Source organism: Daucus carota, chromosome 5 (genome assembly GCF_001625215.2).
Source record: "Daucus carota subsp. sativus chromosome 5, DH1 v3.0, whole genome shotgun sequence".
Lineage (NCBI taxonomy): Eukaryota > Viridiplantae > Streptophyta > Magnoliopsida > Apiales > Apiaceae > Daucus > Daucus carota.
Genome location: NC_030385.2, coordinates 46837555 through 46856475, shown reverse-complemented (window position 1 = coordinate 46856475; position 18921 = coordinate 46837555). Strand labels below are relative to the sequence as shown.

Below are 18921 nucleotides of genomic sequence, written 5' to 3'. Positions count from 1 at the left end.
TGTGATATAATATATCATGCAATTGAAATTTTGCTTCTTTATTTACCAAGTATGACTTGAAATTTTATTGTTTAGATTTATTTACTTTTCTGATATTTACTTTTTTTAATGTCATTTTATCAAGAGGACCGAATACCTGAAATCCCGTCCCATCTTGTCCCGAAAATTTGGAACAATACAATACGGATATTTATAATAATGACACAATTTTGATTCTCTAACATCTTGAATATCTGAAAATTGGGATTGTCCTGGATAACTCGGGAACCACGACTTTACCCGTACCGTACTCACCCCTGCTTAAAAACTCCCCTATGCAGCTATGCTTCTCCTCAGTCTGTCACTCATGGTGACTGGTGAGAAATCAAGCAGGAACTGTATTTTATAAAAGCCAGTACTGCTGTTACAACATTCTCTTTGTCGCATTTTCCATGGCTGACACAAGATCAACCAAACTGACTACATAATTTGTCAGAACACGAAATTTCATAATGCTATTTATCTAAGCAGTCTACCTCCTGTCATCTACTATTGTACAGCTGCATTGTTATCGCTGCTAATATTCTATCATCTCGCGGTCTACTAAGTAACCTAGTACCATATTTAAGCAGATTTTATGGATTTGGAATTCCCTGAACATCAGATAATAAGGGTCCAGTAGAGCCTGAGCTCTTTATGCTAGGGACCGGAGTATTTTTCCGTGAAGTCCGTTTTGTGGGAACAAGAGTAGTCTTCAATTCCCATTCTTGAGCTTGTGCATCACTATCATTATCATCTCCAGCCTTGAAGACTGGGTGGACGTAAGCCCTTTGAAGGTATTCCTTCAAGTCCAGGTTTGGCTCTCGTGTACGTTCCAATATATCTTTCATCTTCGCTTCCTGAACAGTTGCATAGAAAATTATATTCATCTTTGCAAAATTAGGACTACGTGTTATATTTTGCGTGAGACTCTAGCATAAGACAATGAAGTGAAGCTCAAAGGCAAAAAACAGATATAAAAATGGAGTAAAAATTCAAACCTGTAGTGGATATCGGAGAAAAGCTGGTTCATAACGACCTTTGCAGAATATGTGGAAACAAATTGTCAGTACTGGGAGTGCAATGAGCAATGGGGTTGACTGAGCTGCTTCTTTTGTACTCAACAATCCCAAAAGAAGCAATTGTGAGACGATCAACGCCACTATAATACGCCTATGGACATCAGGCCAGAATGCTGCAGCACTTTCATATTCCTGATTGTAGACATTTATAATCTACATGTTTAAAGAAAAAGAACACAAGTTACACAAGAAACTCATAAATCTTCTGACTATAGGCATCCGTGTGCGACTCTATCCTTTAACATAATACAGAACCAGTCATAACAAGTCTTACTCGTTCAGCATATATAATTGTACTTCTACTGAAAGATACCAAAGAGGTACCTGATGGCGATATACAAGGAACGCCAGGGCAAAGAACACTACTATGAAGGGAAGTAAAATTGGGCTCACAACAGCATAGACAAGACCGAGTAAGAAATAAAGTTGTATTTGAGGTTCCCCTGTATAAAATTCAATGCTTCCTGGGTCCATGGCTTCTTTCCTGTCCTTATCAGTTTTCACCAAGAAGAAATTTTTCAAGTGATACATTATCAGTGGCTTCAATCTCAGAATTTCCCCAGCAACTCCAGCCCATCCATCTACCATTATGTAAGTTATAAAAAAAGTTGCTTTCATGGGGATGGAGACTCCTATAGTTTTTGGGATTCTGCACAACATTTCATCAAGTAAGATATAAAATGGATATGATAAACCTGCAGTAGACCAATAACACAGTCATTCACTCAAGACTTCGTTTTGGGCCAAAAACATGCACATCAAATTCAAAATATTGGTGAGTCCGCCATTTGGACAAGTATCCGTGTGGACAATTCCAGCTGATTCTATAACACAGGTCATAGCAAGATTAAATAAATAGGAGTCATCTGTAATCATCTTACTCATTTGCTGATTGGTGGATGAAATTATTTAGCTGTTGAAATGCAGTTCCTGCGATTATGCTCCCAAGAAAAACATTTACAAATTGAAAAACGTAGAATCTACTAGCGGATCTCCTTTCTAGTTTTGATATGGAGCTAAAGCCTTCAAATTTGGACATCAGCATCAATATTGATGGTAGAAATATAAGAAAAAATTTCAAAGCAATTCCCGGAAGGAAACCTTGAATGAATGCTTTCACAGCTTTCCTGAACGCAGAACAAAGGTTCTAATTAGCAGGAAAAAAGGTAAAAAAAATATATGGGAACTCGTTACATCCAAAGAATTAAGCAATTATTTGAAAATAATGTAGATCTCTTCTAGCCAGTACATAGATATATGTTATTCGATTTCTACTGATGCAATATATATGTTGAAAATAATATCAGTGGTCTTCATTACTGAATTTTTCGAACTTGGCCCAACCAACTGTACTTATACAGAAACCAGAAATTGGGTAGGGGTTACCAAGACAAAAAACAGAGAAAAGACACTTACACTTCAATCACAGGCTTTAAGAACGGTGCTGCTTTCTCTATTCCGTCAAGGTTTGCAAGAGACTGTACAAGTGCGATAGGTATCATGAAGAAGAAAGTAAGAAAAAAGAAAGCAACGGCAACAACAAGCCTTCTTATTGTGAGGGAGACAAATGGAATTGCCAGGTTATCCCAATACACATCACGGGGTTCAGGTGCCCACTCAGTTAACCAGACAGTTGGATTTCTAGATTGTTGAGTTTGTGCACAAACAGCAGCAGCCCATCGCGTTTTGAATGAAACAAATGCGGCTGGCATGATGAATTTCGGATCCTTGGCCATTTTCAATCTTTCTGAAAAAATCTATAAATCATATGTTTGTAAAAAAGCAGTGTAAGCCAAAGCCATCACATATCAAGATAATACGAGTATATATACTTCTACTAAATAAAAACATTCAGCGGGCTGCAACAAGAAAACAATTTTTGTTCAATATTATCTGGAGAAAAAGAAATCTAGAAGCTTAATTCTAAAGCTGGAACTCTCACTAATTAATCTGCATCACTGTTATGGATGATCAATTCTTACTAAGTCTAAATAATATTAAAAAAAGTACTACTAACAACCATATTAGCAGATATTTTGCCATCAATCATCGCAAAATGACAGGTTTGTCTTACTTCTTCAGAGAGTTTTTCAATTTTCGATGTATAATATTGAATTGCATCCACTTTCTTTCCCCAAAGGCCAAGCAGTCCAGTCTGCATTATAAGAGAGCCATTTTACAACATGCTTAGCAATGAGAGTCATGAAAGAATAAAAATAAAATAACGTTCAGCCTTACAGATGTGTCATAAATCTATCATTGTATTATATTATTAAAGCAGGTTATTTACCTTCATAGTTGGTCTTTTTGACAGTTTTCTGGTATACTTCAGTTGATAATAGTCTAGCCAATTTTGCCTCTTCTTCTTCTCGTCAACAAGTCCCGACAGTATGTTAGCATTATACACAACCTGCGCAGAAATTACCAGGTCAGGAAAAATAGAGACCAAGATATCAAAGAAAGGAAACTAGTGTATTAACTCTACTGTGTCATTATTGACATCATTCACTCCTTGCATGCATTTGCAGACATCTTATGATGGCTTTCTATAACCTATTACACATATAGTGATGAATTAGTTGACTTAAAAAAGAGAATACGTACCGATAGTTGGAAATGATCTCAATAGACAGAATTTAATATAAATCAAATTGTATATAAAATAATATCATCGGCCACATATTACCATATTTGCACAATACAGACAGGCATCATTCTTGTTAGCTCAAAATGAGTAATAATTAAGGCTGTTACCAGAAACAACGATTTTACATTCAAAATTAATTGCAATATATAAATTTATTTCTAGTGCAATCAACTAAATAAATAAATAAACACTAAAAACCTGATTGCTGAGATAGTGTTCTGGATGGTTGACCAAGAAGAAGTGCTCCACAAGTTGACCTACCGATTCATCAGGATCTGGTGGCACATTTCTTACAAGTACCTATCAGAATCATATAAATCCTCACATCAGTTATTTTTGTAGAAAATAAATTGATATGAGTAGATGTGCGCTGAAGGAATCTAGGTGCCCATAGTTACTATCATCTGTCCTTGCAGTTTCATTAAAATAGAGTAACAATTATGTAACTCTCTAGATATCTAGTGAGTAGTAAGTAATATGCCAAATAGTTCCTATGAAAACCCAGACACGCCATTTTAGGTCTCAAGTTTAACAATTTATGGCAAATGGTAGTCATCAACTAGGTCCCTTACTCTTTATGACTAAAAAGGATAGGAAATTACTGATATAAAAAATATTAGTGGATGATCCCTAAACAGTAAACACAAGAATGATATCTAATATCCTGTTGCAAAACACTGCAAATCCAGTAGAGTTCTATACTAGTGTACAATCAACACATGGCATTTGCAACTATTCATCAATGCATCAGAATTTCATCTTACAGTGAATTGATCTGGCCGACGATGTTCTGATGCAAGAAAATGCAACCTCATTGATGCAACAATTTCATACTCCTGCTTCAGCACATAGCATGTCCAGAGGGTAAAAGCATACGACATGACCAAATGTGTCCAGAATCTGCAAATAATAATTATTAAATTTAACCGATTGACACTGTTACAGCATGTATTCAAGGAGAAATATCTGTGCTTAACAATAAATGCAGTTAAGTGGACTGGCAAGAGGTTCCTATGAATAAATGTCAGCACATGGTATATGGTAAAAAAGAAGGTTTTCTTCTAGCCAATTAAAAGGTAAGGGTTTATTTAATCAATCGCTAAATAGTGATTTGTTGCTGGCATGGTACTTCATAAGATTACAATTTTCCCATCGGCCATCACGATATCACGCGCTCGGTATAAGAAAGTTTTGTCTATCGCTATAATTTAACAGGGAACTGGTACTGGGGGGAAGAAGAGAATAAACAAAACAAAAGCAACTTGAAAAGGTAAAAGCTTACCATACCTAATTGATCCAATTGGAATATTTGAAATAGATAGTTTATCTATGGTGCTGTAAGTTAGATTGGAGTGCTCAAGAGTGCGATTTGTCCAATTCACTGGAACAATGATTGAAAAGGCAGCCACTGCAATTGGAATAAATATTTTAAGCCTGCAAGGAAAATAATGTTACTTGAGAAACAAATGAAAAAAAGAAGATTGTCATTATAGCATTCAGTTACTTATTAGGGAACACTCTTGACTCATTGATAATAAAACCACGGTATGTCTGGGATGGGGGAAGCGGAAGAGGGGGAGGGGTAGAGATCAAGTTGGAGACAAATATACACAAACTTGCAATGCAATACTGTGTGTCACATTCATAAGTAGAAAATCTGTTTTTATAATGTTTACAATCCAATTTGCTCAAGAAAATCCCTTATAACCCTATATTTAATGAACACCAGCCCTTATCCTAATATAATGCTAGTAGTTTGGACAATTTTGCCAAATGCCAATACATGTACAAATAAAATAAGTCAAATCTTGTTTACAAGGAGTTCTTAAGTAGCGAAGTATGTGTAACTCAATATAGTACATGCTGAGTTGACCTATACATTCTGTGCGTTTATAGTAAGGATAGAGTAGCTATGATGATATTACTTGTGATAAATATTTTATGCAGAATACTAAAGCATCTTCATCAAATATTTTTTCCTTATATATATGAAAGAATTACCCTGTCCTGTAAATCCTCAAGTAAACCGCAGAATCCAATCCTGCATGATCAATAAGTTCAGGCTCTGGCATTTTCAGTGCGGCAGGCATCCAATTCAGGAAACTCAAATACGACTTCCAGTCCAAATTTAGAATTTTCTGTACAAGTGCACTTGTCTGCAGTGGATCGTTTCTTAAACCCTTTAAGTACCATTTTGGAAAATAGACCCTGTCATTAAATGGTTGAATCCGGAGAACTGAAAACGCTATAAAGAATGCTAATGCACTCAAGATATTAATAGATGCTGCAACCCCTATATCAGACAGTGTAGCCATATATCTGGCCCAGAAAGATATTTACACCTGTCAGAAATTTAAAAAAAAAAAAAATCACATGCAATTTTTTTGATGACTTTCATAAGTCACATAAATTATAGAACATCTAAGTGAGAACTTAAAACAAGTGTATGGATCATGTGGTGTTAATTAGAGCACATTCACATATAATCACCAAATGGAATAAAATTCTTACCTTATTCATATTTATCATAGCTGCCACTTTATGTACCGATAATGGTTACAAAGTTGGTTATGCATCTTGTTCTAAAATAGGTGCATGCCTGAAGCACTGGTACACGATTAACATTGCTTATGAATCTCAGATTAATAAAAAATTATAGTATAGATTACAAGTCATGAAATAGTAGGTAGAAATAAATTTAAAATATATGAAACCAAGAAACGCGTCATCAATAGCAAAATGCATTATTTTACTCTCTACTATAGTCCAAAACAGCATCAAGTAAGTTGAAAGTGTATACTTCTAGTCATCTGAACTGCGGATATGAAGCCAATACAGGACTTATACTTCTAACTATATACAGCAGTTCCCATGCTATAGACTATAGAGGACATCTCCACACAAAACAAGCATGAATTGGGGAAATTATCAACTCAAGTATCAAGTTTTCTCTACTGTTCCAGCCAGATTCTGCAGAAATAAGTAATTTGATTGCAATATGTGTGTCTATATATGCAAATATGCAATCAATAAATCACAAACAGAATTCCTAATACATAAGGTGCAACCAGCAAGAACCTAATCCTAGCTAATTAATCTAAACTCCGAAAACAGGCTCTGTCCATCGAATCAGAACATACCATATCAAATATCTAAAAACTTGCATTATCATGAATCTACACACATCCACAAGCACATAAAGTAACAATATCTATGAGATTTACGAGGCAAACAGTAGTGAAGTGCATGAGAGAACCTACCTTTGAGTCTTTGATCTTGAAATCACTTCAAAGTTCAAATCTTGATCAGTCTTGCAAGCCTTGTAGAAAATTCAAGAATCTTGAATATGTGTATAAAAAATGAGCAACAGTTTCAGAATATGAAAAGAGCATGTGAACTGTGAAAAGATACATGTCTACAACCACGTTTGAGTCACTCTCTTCCCATATACAACAAAAAACTAAAATGCCAACATTAATCTTATTATTCTAATGACTTCTTTTAGCCTTTTTTTCTGGAATGCTTACTCATGCAACTCCACTTTATTAGTATATACAAAGCTGAGATAGAATACAGATGGTGATTAGTCACAGGAGGGAACCGAGCTTGCAGCAAATTTAAAAATGTTAAAATGAGATTAGCAGCAAAATTTAAGGAACATTGTATTAGAATAAACCATAGTAGTTGGATACGTGGTACAATTCAAGGAAGAAGCAGTTAGAAGTCGTATCAAATTAGATGAATTTTAATGTAGGGATAAAATAATCTTCTTTTACATTTCTATATTCGATTACGGCCTGTTTTTTATGCAACATGTTAATCAATCAGTTTACAACAAATGGATCCAAATTACTGGTAAGGGCATTGTTTAATACTAATGATTTTTTAATCCAATGCAACCGACCAGATAGTAGAACTGTCTCATCGTTCATTTGGAAAATAATTAATTAATATCTAGTTTGTAAGTAGCGCGATTGGATAATGTTGGTAACAAGGGCTTATCTTCTGTTGTCCCATGTCTGATGTCCGGAACCGAATTCATTGCATAATTTGCAAAGAGAGATTCCAGAAAACCCAAAAGTTCATATTGCTGAAGTTGAGAGCTTGTAGTTCATTCCCATTAACACATTTCGACTATATTATCTTTACTGGGCGGATTAGCTCCACTGTGATGCTGTGAAAGCCCTCTTACTCTATCTCGTTCATCTGCAGCACAAGTTCCAGCTGCTTGACCCATGTCCCTGCAGAAGTTGCAAGTAACTAGGGCGCAGTAGGCAGTATGAGAGGAGTGGTGCCCTTTGAGACAATAAAAGAGGGGATACTTAAAACTAGCTAGGCGGATGAGAGATTAGAATCTCTTCACCCCCAAATCCCAATCCTTCTTCATAACCCCATCCTCAAAGACTATCAACCCTTGATTTCATTTTATCGAGTGCAATTGAGAATTTTTCACCTAATCCTTTTTTATATCTAAGGCTTATAAATCCTACCGGCATTTGGAACGATGATAGTTTCAGTGCATAAATAATTGGATACAACTTAAAAAAATAATAATAATAATTTATGTTTCACTTAAAATTTTTCAAAAGACTCGTAGTATTATTTCTACTATTAATTAGAGTTATGACGTAAAAAATATCGTATTTATATATTATATTTTAAAATTATTTTTAAACACATAAAATATTGCAAAAAACAAATAAATTTATTTGAACACAATTAGCGATGTAAAAAACATGTATTTAGATTTGGATCATGAAAATTTATTTAAAATTTAGAGAGAAGTTCTATTTTCTAATATTCCATTTTAAAGATTGATTCTCTTGTGAAATTTATAAGTGGAAAGAAATTTTTAATTTATGTGTTTCAATAATTTTTTTGTAATTTATAACTTATTACATATAAAAATTATTAATATAATAATTAAATATTATAAATTATATTTTAAGTGATTTAATACATTTTGTAAAATTATATTTTAAAAAATAATATTAAATCACTAATAAGCTACGATTTTTATTCTATCTTCACATGATCACATCCATACTCGTATATTAAAATTCGATTTCTTTTATACAAACGGGCCGAAAAGTGATTGCCAAACAGGCCTATACTCTTCGTTAATAAACAAAAATGAAACAAATACCACTACACAATACAAAGTACAAAACAAAATACAAAGGACCAACAATTTGTTTATTACAATTTATTTTAATAAACATGGTACATCTTCTGCTCCCTTAATAATTTGAAACCTATACAAGCACTACTGGAACTTCTACAATCGAATAGGTTGTGATTATAAAATCATAGTCAGAAAACTCATAATTCATGAAGCGTGTTTTCTCGATTGGCTCCATGATATACTAGGTGAATCGATTGATCTCGTTCACCCACTGGCTCATAGCAACCAGAGCGCATACCACAAGGGTTGCCTTAACCTCTCGCAACCTAGCTAGTACCAGTGCAATTGCTTGCACCATTTTACCCATCCCCATCCAGCTTTCTGCTCCTCTTCCCACATTAATATGGGAATTTTTGTCGGGATTTTCCATGCTCGAATCTGCACGGAGAAATCCAGTTTAGATTAAACAAATAGAACACATAGCTAAAATCTCAAAAACAATCATTGATTAAACAAAACTCTAAAATTAGTCAAATTCACTTTAAGATTTATAGATTTAATAACAAAACTGTGAAATTTAAGACTTGGTGTGTATACCCTTAAATGGAGACGACAGGAATTTGAGGTTCGGGGGTTTGAGGAGATTGTCACTTAACATGGTATCGAGGTTCGGGGTTTTAAGCCTTAAGGCAGGCTTATGGGAGAAAATAATCATGAACTGAACACCTATCAGGAGTAAAACGAGAGAGAATTCTAGGGGATTTTGCAAGAGAGAGTTACAAAATGAAATGTGTTGTGTGGTGGGGGAAGGGGGTTTTTATAGTTGAGGAGCGAGTGAGAACACGGGAAGAAATTAGGGTGCTTTGTACTTGGCCCAAGCCCATGTTTGGGCGGTTAAATCACGCGCTTTTGCAATGACCAAATCCCAACTGTAATTTCTTGTCTTTTTGTGCATTTGATTGATTAGTTGGGAGAGATTTTATAAAATTATTACTGTAAGATTCAGAAAGCCAGCTGTATGCAGTGAATATGATTGAATTTAGTGAGATTTACTGGGATTTTGCATTTTGATTTGGTTGGCAGTTTTTATTCTCAACCTTATCTGATAAAGATTTCGATATATTATTTTCAGTTTTAAGAAATTCAAGTGTGTATGGATGTGTTGGATTTTGGTAGAGATTCTAAAAAATTGTTAAGTTTTTCAAATAGTCAGCTCTATCTGCTGAATATGATTGAATTTAGTGCCATGTAGGAGATTTTGCATTTTGATTTGGTTGGAAATTTTTATTCTTAACCTTATCTTCTAGTATATATAACGATTTCGATATATTTTAGATTTTTAGAAATTCAAAGGTGATACGACGGAAAATGACAGGTATATCAAAATATTATCTCATTTTTTTCTGTGTCGAAGTCTGATTAATTGCATTCAGTCCAACAATAATGAGACCTTGTATATACATTAATCACCCGATCATAATTTTCCTCTTGCGTGTTACATCATTAATTTAGTAAAAAAATATGGATTTTTTTTTTGAAATACGTACATTATTCGTACATGAATGTGGTTGGATTTTAGTGATATGTGAGAGATTTCAAAAATTTTACAATCATATCTGAAAATATATTTGAAAAATTAGTATCTGGTTAGGATCTTATATATCTTTTGTAAGTCCTAAAATATTAAAAAGCAGAGACGGTAAAATCTCTAACTAATCGTTTATTATAATTGTTCATAATAATTAGGATGTGTATTCAATTCAAATTTTTCATAATATTTTTATTCATGAAATTTGATTCAATTCGCAATACAAAAATATAAGACTATGGGATATCCAATTAATTTATTAAATTAGATCTAAAATTTGAAAGGTACTTAATCATGATCCACAATTACGAGTATAATATGATTGTATTCAATAATTATTTAAAATTCATTAAAATCTGGTTGTATGATTTTACAATAAAATCTTAACAATTCTAATGAAATCTTAACATGAACTGACAACGAAAACAACATTGCATATAACATAATCATGCAAACGACATTGCATATAACATAATCATGAAGTAGATATGCATATCTTGGCTGGTGCCTTAAAATATAGGAAAGTATTGAAGTTACCATTTTAGGAGGGAGGGCAAGATCACCAGATCTACACGCTTTAGAGCAACTCCAAGAGTTGCTCGACAAACTCCTAACTATATGATTATTATACAGACTCTTTAGTCATTATCACCACCAAACTCCAACAATCCTCCTCAACTTGTCTCTACTTCTTTTCAAAATTATGATTATAGACAATATATGTTAATGAAGGTTGACTACATGAGAAGGAAGTAGTATATACTAATATAAAATTGGTTTCGGAGGCATTTCATGCTCCTCAATAAAGAGGAAGGTTTTTAGGCTCCTAAATTTGTAGGGAGACATAAGGAGAGTGTTGGAGCAATTTTTTGTGTTAGTTTTGTTGAAATATGACTTAAAAGGAAAAATAGAGTTGCTCTTAGTACGTGTAAGAAGTAAACTTCTCGAATCATGTGTTGCAGCAATATCATGGCACCTCCAGGCCGAGCATGTCCTTGCCATTTTTATTGGACATGCTCAGCCTGGCAGAGGTGCCATGATATTGCTGTAACACATGATTTGAGAAGTCACATGAAATTTGCATGAAATTTTTGAGTACATCCTCAAATCAAAATACATGATATGATTAGCAAAAGTGCCTAAAAAAATGTGCCCCACATAGAATGCACAAAAATATTTACCACGCCCCGTGAAACGGTCAATAGACATGTCATTAATTTTAAGTCCACTGACCTGGTTCTTAAAAGTGTGCAAAACAAGCAATAAGTGTGAAACCTTGCAAAGCAAGCCTTCGTCGCATTGTGCAGGTGAAGCAACATGATAGTTTATAAGTATGGTGGGAGGGGTGACACATTAGCACACTTTTTTAAAAATTAGCAATATGAAGGGAAAAAATTTTAAAAAATTATAGCTATAATCATCAAAACCAGATTTAGCAATCTTAAGACCCAAAAAATATTTAGGTAACTTAAATAGAACTCTAACCACATATAAAGAAAAAACATAGTTGCTTCATCTCACGATTTGTACTTTGACTTCTACACACATTTAAAGACATACAAAGAAGATAGCAGCACTGTATTGTTTATGTGTACATTTTTTTTCTAAAATATAAAATTTTAAAAAGACTACTATGTTCTACTATCTTTTCTTCGGCTTTTAAATATGTGAAGAAGTCATTATAACTGGGAAAGACCTGGGACCTGCTCAGATAGCCAGATGTCGCCAATAAAGAAAACTATGTGCCATCCAAATTATATCAATCTTACCATATTCTAGCATCTATATATGTATATATCAACTTTTTATGTACTAATTATATGAAGTGCATTTATTAAAGGCGCAAAAATATTGTGTTTATGCTCAGAAATAACTTTGCACTGTGGTGCATGTATCATAAACATGTTCTTGGCAAACCAGATTCAACATTGGGAGCTGAATTGAACACTAAGAAATGGCTTGCAATTTCCGAAACTAGCAGCTTTGTCATGAGATTATCAATTATATTGACGTTGTTAAGCTGTGAATTTGGAGGCAAATTGATTTAGGGGCGAGCAGAAAAAACCGAAACCGCAAAAAAACCTAAAAAAAACCGAAAAACCACACCGAAAAAAACCAAACCGCAAATAAAACCGAAAATAACCGAGATAAAAAACCGAAATTAGTGGTGCGGTTTTATTTTCGGTTTTATGTTAAAACCGCACCGAAATTAACCGAACCGAAATATATATATATAAATATATTTATATATATATTAATAATAGTAATAAAGCACCTTAGTCATTTTTAAACTTCACATCTAATTTTATATAGAGGTTCTTCTTCCACAGACCCGTACTTGCATACTTGCTAAGTCACTTAAATAACCAGGCACTCAAATATTTAAACTTCACATCTAATTTCTTATCAAAATATGTATGTTTTAGTTTTTATTGTGTATTAAGATTTTTTAGATGAAAGTATGTAATGTTTCTTATATCCTCATATAGAAACAATAGTAAATAGTAACCGAACATATTGTACATGTTCATGAAAATTTTATATTTTTTTTAAAAAAATCATTATGCACAAGAGTAATAAATAATAGTGGAAAAACCGAAAAAAAACCGCAACCGACTAATGGTTAACCGCAACCGAAAAACCGTTTTAATTGGTGCGGTTACGGTTAATGATGATTAACCGAACCGAACCGCATTCATCGGTTTGGTAACGGTTAATGTCCGGAACCGCACCAAACCGCACCATGCACACCCCTAAATTGATTGATTGACAAGAGGATTATGAAGTGGTGGAGTATTACAAGTACATTAACATATCTTTCTGGAAATCAAGCGTCTGGCAATCACAATCCTTAAACAAGTAGTAAGAATAAGGATTAATCTAGAGGATAAAGGATCCGGGCCAGAGGAACCACAAAATAAGTTAGATATAAATACCCATAAATTGAGTTGTGTACCATATAAGATAACTCATCTACCATAAATCTTACCAGAGAGTAAAGTTCTCCAACACAATTTTGTAGAGTGCCACTTAAAGCCCAATTGTACGAAGATTACTAGGAAAGAACAACCTCTATCGTGTTATTTTGCCTGTAACAAAAAATAGAAACCATCCACTAAATTGTGTCAAAGGCTTTGTGACCTCATCCATGTTGGTTGCGTAACACCTTAACTCAGAGTTAGCATGATATCATCCGTTCTAATATCAAATACATGATATCAGAATTGATACCTTAATCCCATACTTCCGTAATTCGATTCCTAATTCTAATCCCATACCGCTAGTTTTCTGAGAGTTAAAACAACTTTATTCTTGTAATACGTGACTTTTAAGGATGAATTCAGAATGAAATTTGTGCATATAATATGTGAGTCATATGTTAACAGTTGTTAACGATCTCTGACGAACGGGTCAGGAAAAAGCTCTTGGGCTATCTAGGAGAGGTTTAAGTATGAGACAAGTGGGCCTTTCGATATGGGTCTAAATAGTCAAACGGATTTCGAATATGAGAGGTTGTATTCAACATTTGTCGAACCGGTGCTATCCTGGATATGCTTAAGTATAAGACAAGTGGGCCTTTCGGTATGGACCTGGAAGATAGTCAAATGGATTTTGAGTATGAGGAACACTATTCGTCATGTGTCAAGTCCGTGTGAGAAGAAAAATTGTTAGGAGTTATCAACAACAGTCAGAACACCTCTAATAATACAACTCTGTTAGTACGAGGCTTTTGGGAGAAATTCAAAAATAAACTCAAGCGAGTTTAGTCATGATCAATAACGGACAATATCATATACTAGTGTAGAATTAATGGGTGTTGCACGAACAACGGTATAGATTTCCATTTTATCTTTATTCTGGCGCTCCCCTTTCTTTGGGATCTTTTATTTTCGTCATCTGCTTATAAATCCTATCGATAATTTAAAACACACTGATAATTTTGGTGCTTAAATAACTGATTATAAAATAAAATTAATTTATAGCAGAAAGAAATTTTAATTTATGTATTTGAATAATTTTTTTTGAACTTTACAACTTATTAGTATAAAATTTATTTATATTGTAATAAATAATTACTTATTATTTTTAAAAGTGGTCTTATATATTTCTATATAGTCAATTTTTTTTTACAAAAATTAATCCACTGAAATGAGTATGATTTTTAACTTCTCTTCAGATTTAAACTTATAAGCCATATTTGCCTTTATAATATTTTTTTACACAAAGAACAAATACACAGAATATTCTGAATAATAAAATAGAGAAAAGCTGTCCTCAATAACAAACGAAATGCATTTTCAACAAAACAAGTATATAGAATACAAAAGTACAAAATACAAAGAACCAACATTTAATTATTACAATATATTTTTATATTAATAAACATGTTACATCTTCTGCTAGTTTAATAATTTCAAACCTATACAAGCACTACTGGAACTTGTGTATCACATTTTTTCGATATTCATCTTCTACGATTGAATAGGTGGTGATTACAAAATCATATTCGGAGACTCCTCGTGCTTCTCAAGCACAATCAGATCGATCAGGTGGCTCTACAGCTTTTTCCGCTCCTCTTCTCAGATCGATCAGGTGGCTCTACAGCTTTTTCCGCTCCTCTTCCCACACATACTTCCCACATTAATATGGGAATTCTGTTCTTTCTTTCTGCTGACAAGCTCATTATCATCAGCCATGCTCGAATCTGCACGGAGAAAACCAGTTTAGAATAAATAAATAAAATACATGGCTAACATTTCATAAACAATCATACATAAAACAAAACTGTAAAATTAGTCAAATCCACTGTAAGATTTATAGATACAAAAACAAAACTCAGAAATTTAAGAGTCGATGTATATACCCTCAAATAGAGGATGCGGGGAGTTGTTATTTTTACTTAACATGGTATCGGAGTTCAAGACAATCTTAAAGAAAATAATGATGGACTAGACACATAGCAGGAGTAAAACGAGAGAGAATTCTAGGGGATTTTGTAAAAGAAAGTTACAAAGTGAGATGTGTTTTGTATGGTGGGGGGAGGGGGGTTTTATAGTTGAGGAGCGAGTGAGAACACGGGAAGAAATTAGGGTGTTTTGTACTTAACCCAGGCCCATTTTGGGCAGTGTGAGTCACGCGCTTTTTCATTTACCAAGTCCCAACTGTATTTTCTTGTCTTTTTGTGCTTTTGAGTTAAGATTTTCAAAAAGACAGCTGTATCTAATGCACGTGGCCGGAATTTAGCGACATGTACGAGATTTTGCATTTTAATTCGGTTGGACGTTTTTATTCTCAACCTGATCTACGAGTATTTAATAGAGAATTTATATATTTCCGTGCTTCTTGAATGTCTGCTTTTTATTTTTATTTTATTTGTATGTTAAAGTATTTTAATTACATAGTTAAAAATATTATTTTTAAAATTTGTAGTAAGATTACACATAATTTATTATCATATTAAATTGATATATTTTATTATAATAATCTAACAATATATCGTTTTTAAATTATAACCAATCAATATATCAATACAATCAATGTACAACAGATTTTACGTAATATTTTACAGCTCCAATTAAGGCAACGATTATAGTCAGCCCTATCGTATATTTATGGACATACGATAACAATCAATTTTTGGTTATGTGGAAGATTTTTATTAATTCTAATATTTTTTTAATAATAATGATTGTTGCATGCACAAAAATTTAGTACAATCAATTAGTAGTGGTTAATGTATGCACACGAGCACATGGTAGAAAGATTATTTATTATTTTAGATTTCATAAATTCATATGTGTGTGATGAATGTGGTTGGATTTTAGTGACATGTGCGGGATTTTAAAAAATTTGCAATCCAATTTTTTTAAAACATCGTTAAAAAATTAGTATCTAGGTAGGATCTTATAGATCTTTTCAAATCATGAAATATTAAAAAGTAGTAGCGGTAAAATCTTTAACAAATTATTTGCTCCTTTCACCCCATATTTTCTATACTAGATTTTTTTTTGATTAAATATATCAAATTTTGACCAAATATTACATATAAAATATTAGGGTTTTCCCTTTTGAGAGCCCGGGCGCTCAAGTTCAGGAATGAGGAGCATAAAGCCCAACTTCAGATATGATTCAGATTAAACTCCCCAACTCTTCAGGTTCAGGCCCATTAAAAGTAAAGTCCAGCGCGTGTAGTCCATGAACTGCGAATGCATTAAGATTGCATTTGAGAACACTAATTTCATTTCAAATGAGAATTTCAATTATTCGAGTTGTCATTTCAAATTCTCAAAATTCAGTTAGTATTTGAATGTTTTGGATTTGAAATAAAATCCAAATCCAAATTCTTTAAACTATCCAAACATGTTTTTTGATTCAAAATTTTAAGTCAAATCTTAATTCCCAAACGGAGTAATTATGAGATTTAAAACAACATTCAGGTTAGAACCATCATGCATCATTTAACCTAAAGATATTTTTCGCTGTTCAATAATTGTAATACCTAAATAATGCTTGCCGGAGCTGTCAGTAAGAACACAGACATGGTTTTTTAATAGAAAAACCATAAATTCATGTTACATAGTTGACATTGATGGAAATATTTTAAGGGGGGTGGTTGATAGGGATACAGAGGCCATTTTAATTAAACCTCTCCAATATACAAAAATCTATAAACAGTTCTGTCCTCATGCATTTTCCTATAAGTCTTAACACAGGTTCCATGGCCTCTTGCCAATCTCTGGCAAAAACTGTAACTGTTTCAACATTTGCTAATTTCAACGGCACTAGTGGAGTAAGTACAGCAGCATTTGACTTTCACAATTTCAATGCCTGGAATTAGCCACAATCTAGATTTTGTCGCTCTTCCGCTATATTACTAACTCCGTCCCAGTAGGATGTTTACGTTCACTGTTTGCACGCATTTTAAAACTCTTATAAAGTATAGTTCAATAATGTTTTTCTTTTTTGAATAAAAGTTTAAACGTCAAAATTTTTTTCCAGATTTTTTTTTTAAAAATAAATATATAATATAAGTATATTTTATAGGATTCTTAAAGTGCATGTCAAAAATAACGTAAAGAATCTGTTGGACAGAAGGACTGAGGGAGTACTTATATTATGGGTTCTAGATTTTACCAAGATTGCGTTAAAAGCGTAAAAGGGTAGGTTTTGAGTTTGCTCCCCCTTTAATCTCCACACACAAAAGGACTTGGCCTTTACGCTAAGCTCACCGCCCCAACTAAAGCTAATCTTCCTTCTCCTCTCAGTTTCGACTACTTTCATTCATCCTCGATATTTATCAGAACATACATTTATCATTCTCGATATTTAAAAATATTTTCTCAAAATAACTGATAAACATTTTTCTTCGATTTCCAAATAATAATCATCCGAAATATCAACTATCTTTCTTCGGTTCCTAAATAATAATCATCCGAAATATCAACTATCCTTCTTCGGTTCCCAAATAATAATCGTTCGAAATATCAACCGTAATCTTTCCCTTATAAATACGTGTTAATGGTCATTATCTTAGAAAGATCTGACGGCCATGCAAGCAGCAACAATCGGTTTCCACTTTATTACTTGGCCAACCATGCATATACAAAACGTATGAATATGATGCCCCACGTACACACCTCCACAGTAAAGTCCAATCTACCTATTTGCACACAACCTTGTTTTTCCTCCACAATAAATTCACACACATATATATCAGTGTCAAACAAGAAAACAAACAAGCATGGGTGGCTTTAAGTTGTTGCTTCTCTTCCTATTTTGTCTGATTTGCGTGAGGAGTGGAGGGCAGCTCTTTAGCAGCGCAGCGGAAAGCGTTGATCATCAACAAGAAGAACAAGTGTTTGGTCCTCATCGTCCTGTAAATGATACGACTAAAGATTTTGATGTTGATAAGCGGAAGGTCCCGACTGGATCGAATCCACTGCACAACAAGCGACGATAGCGTTCAAAATTCGGGGAGACTTGCACGTACACACCATTAGTTTCCTGCATTTCATTTGTATATATACCGATATATAATGATACGGTGAGATACTACGAGAAAAGAGGACAAAACCGACCGTCCAAAATGATCGGTTAAGGTAGGAATCAGTCGGTTGTGGTCTCATAACCGACCGATGACAATGGTCGGTTACGGGAGATTGGTCGGGTTTGACAGCCTTTACCAACCATGCTTGAGATTACTCCAATTTAGTGAATCATTGATTTTTATAGTTATTGTTGTCTGTTCACTTTCAGACTTTGAATTACCATTTTGCTAGAGAGACTGTGCATATGTAGATACTAGATAGTCAGATAAGTTTATATATGCACCTGAAGTTGACTATGTAATCAAAACCTTAAAAATATTCTGATTGAGTTCTAGTTTTTGGGGTACTGTATATTTTGTTTGTGTGACTTGGAATTAAGGTTCTAACAGCTAGGTAATCTAGAACACATGCAG

The 18921-nt window shown here is 33.6% G+C and overlaps 1 protein-coding gene and 2 long non-coding RNA genes across 5 annotated transcripts; all 3 read right to left on the bottom strand.

Annotated features, from left to right (window-relative positions):
- Positions 1–207: 207 nt before the first annotated feature.
- Positions 208–8172, bottom strand: LOC108220064 (calcium permeable stress-gated cation channel 1). Of its 3 annotated transcripts, XM_017393708.2 has the most exons (13): positions 7008–8172; positions 6259–6354; positions 5749–6089; positions 5035–5181; positions 4512–4647; positions 3946–4047; positions 3391–3510; positions 3175–3255; positions 2517–2857; positions 1982–2227; positions 1425–1749; positions 1020–1253; positions 208–878 (listed from the first exon to the last, which is right to left on the bottom strand). In XM_017393708.2, exons 3-13 carry the CDS (start codon positions 6060–6062, stop codon positions 615–617), a joined length of 2310 nt encoding a protein of 769 aa, XP_017249197.1. In that variant the 5' UTR covers positions 6063–6089; positions 6259–6354; positions 7008–8172; the 3' UTR covers positions 208–614. The 3 variants fall into 3 exon arrangements, with proteins under 3 accessions (XP_017249197.1, XP_017249198.1, XP_063950525.1); XM_017393709.2 differs by lacking the exon at positions 6259–6354; XM_064094455.1 differs by lacking the exons at positions 5749–6089; positions 6259–6354; positions 7008–8172 and having other exon boundaries at positions 5030–5170.
- A 744-nt stretch (positions 8173–8916) lies between these two features.
- Positions 8917–9662, bottom strand: LOC108222376 (uncharacterized). The gene is made up of 2 exons (XR_010292286.1): positions 9470–9662; positions 8917–9310 (listed from the first exon to the last, which is right to left on the bottom strand). It is a non-coding gene; the product is annotated as an uncharacterized LOC108222376 (long non-coding RNA).
- Positions 9663–14795: 5133 nt separating this feature from the next.
- LOC108222271 (uncharacterized) lies at positions 14796–15483 on the bottom strand. Its single transcript, XR_001806936.2, has 2 exons — positions 15325–15483; positions 14796–15165 (listed from the first exon to the last, which is right to left on the bottom strand). It is a non-coding gene; the product is annotated as an uncharacterized LOC108222271 (long non-coding RNA).
- Positions 15484–18921: the final 3438 nt, after the last annotated feature.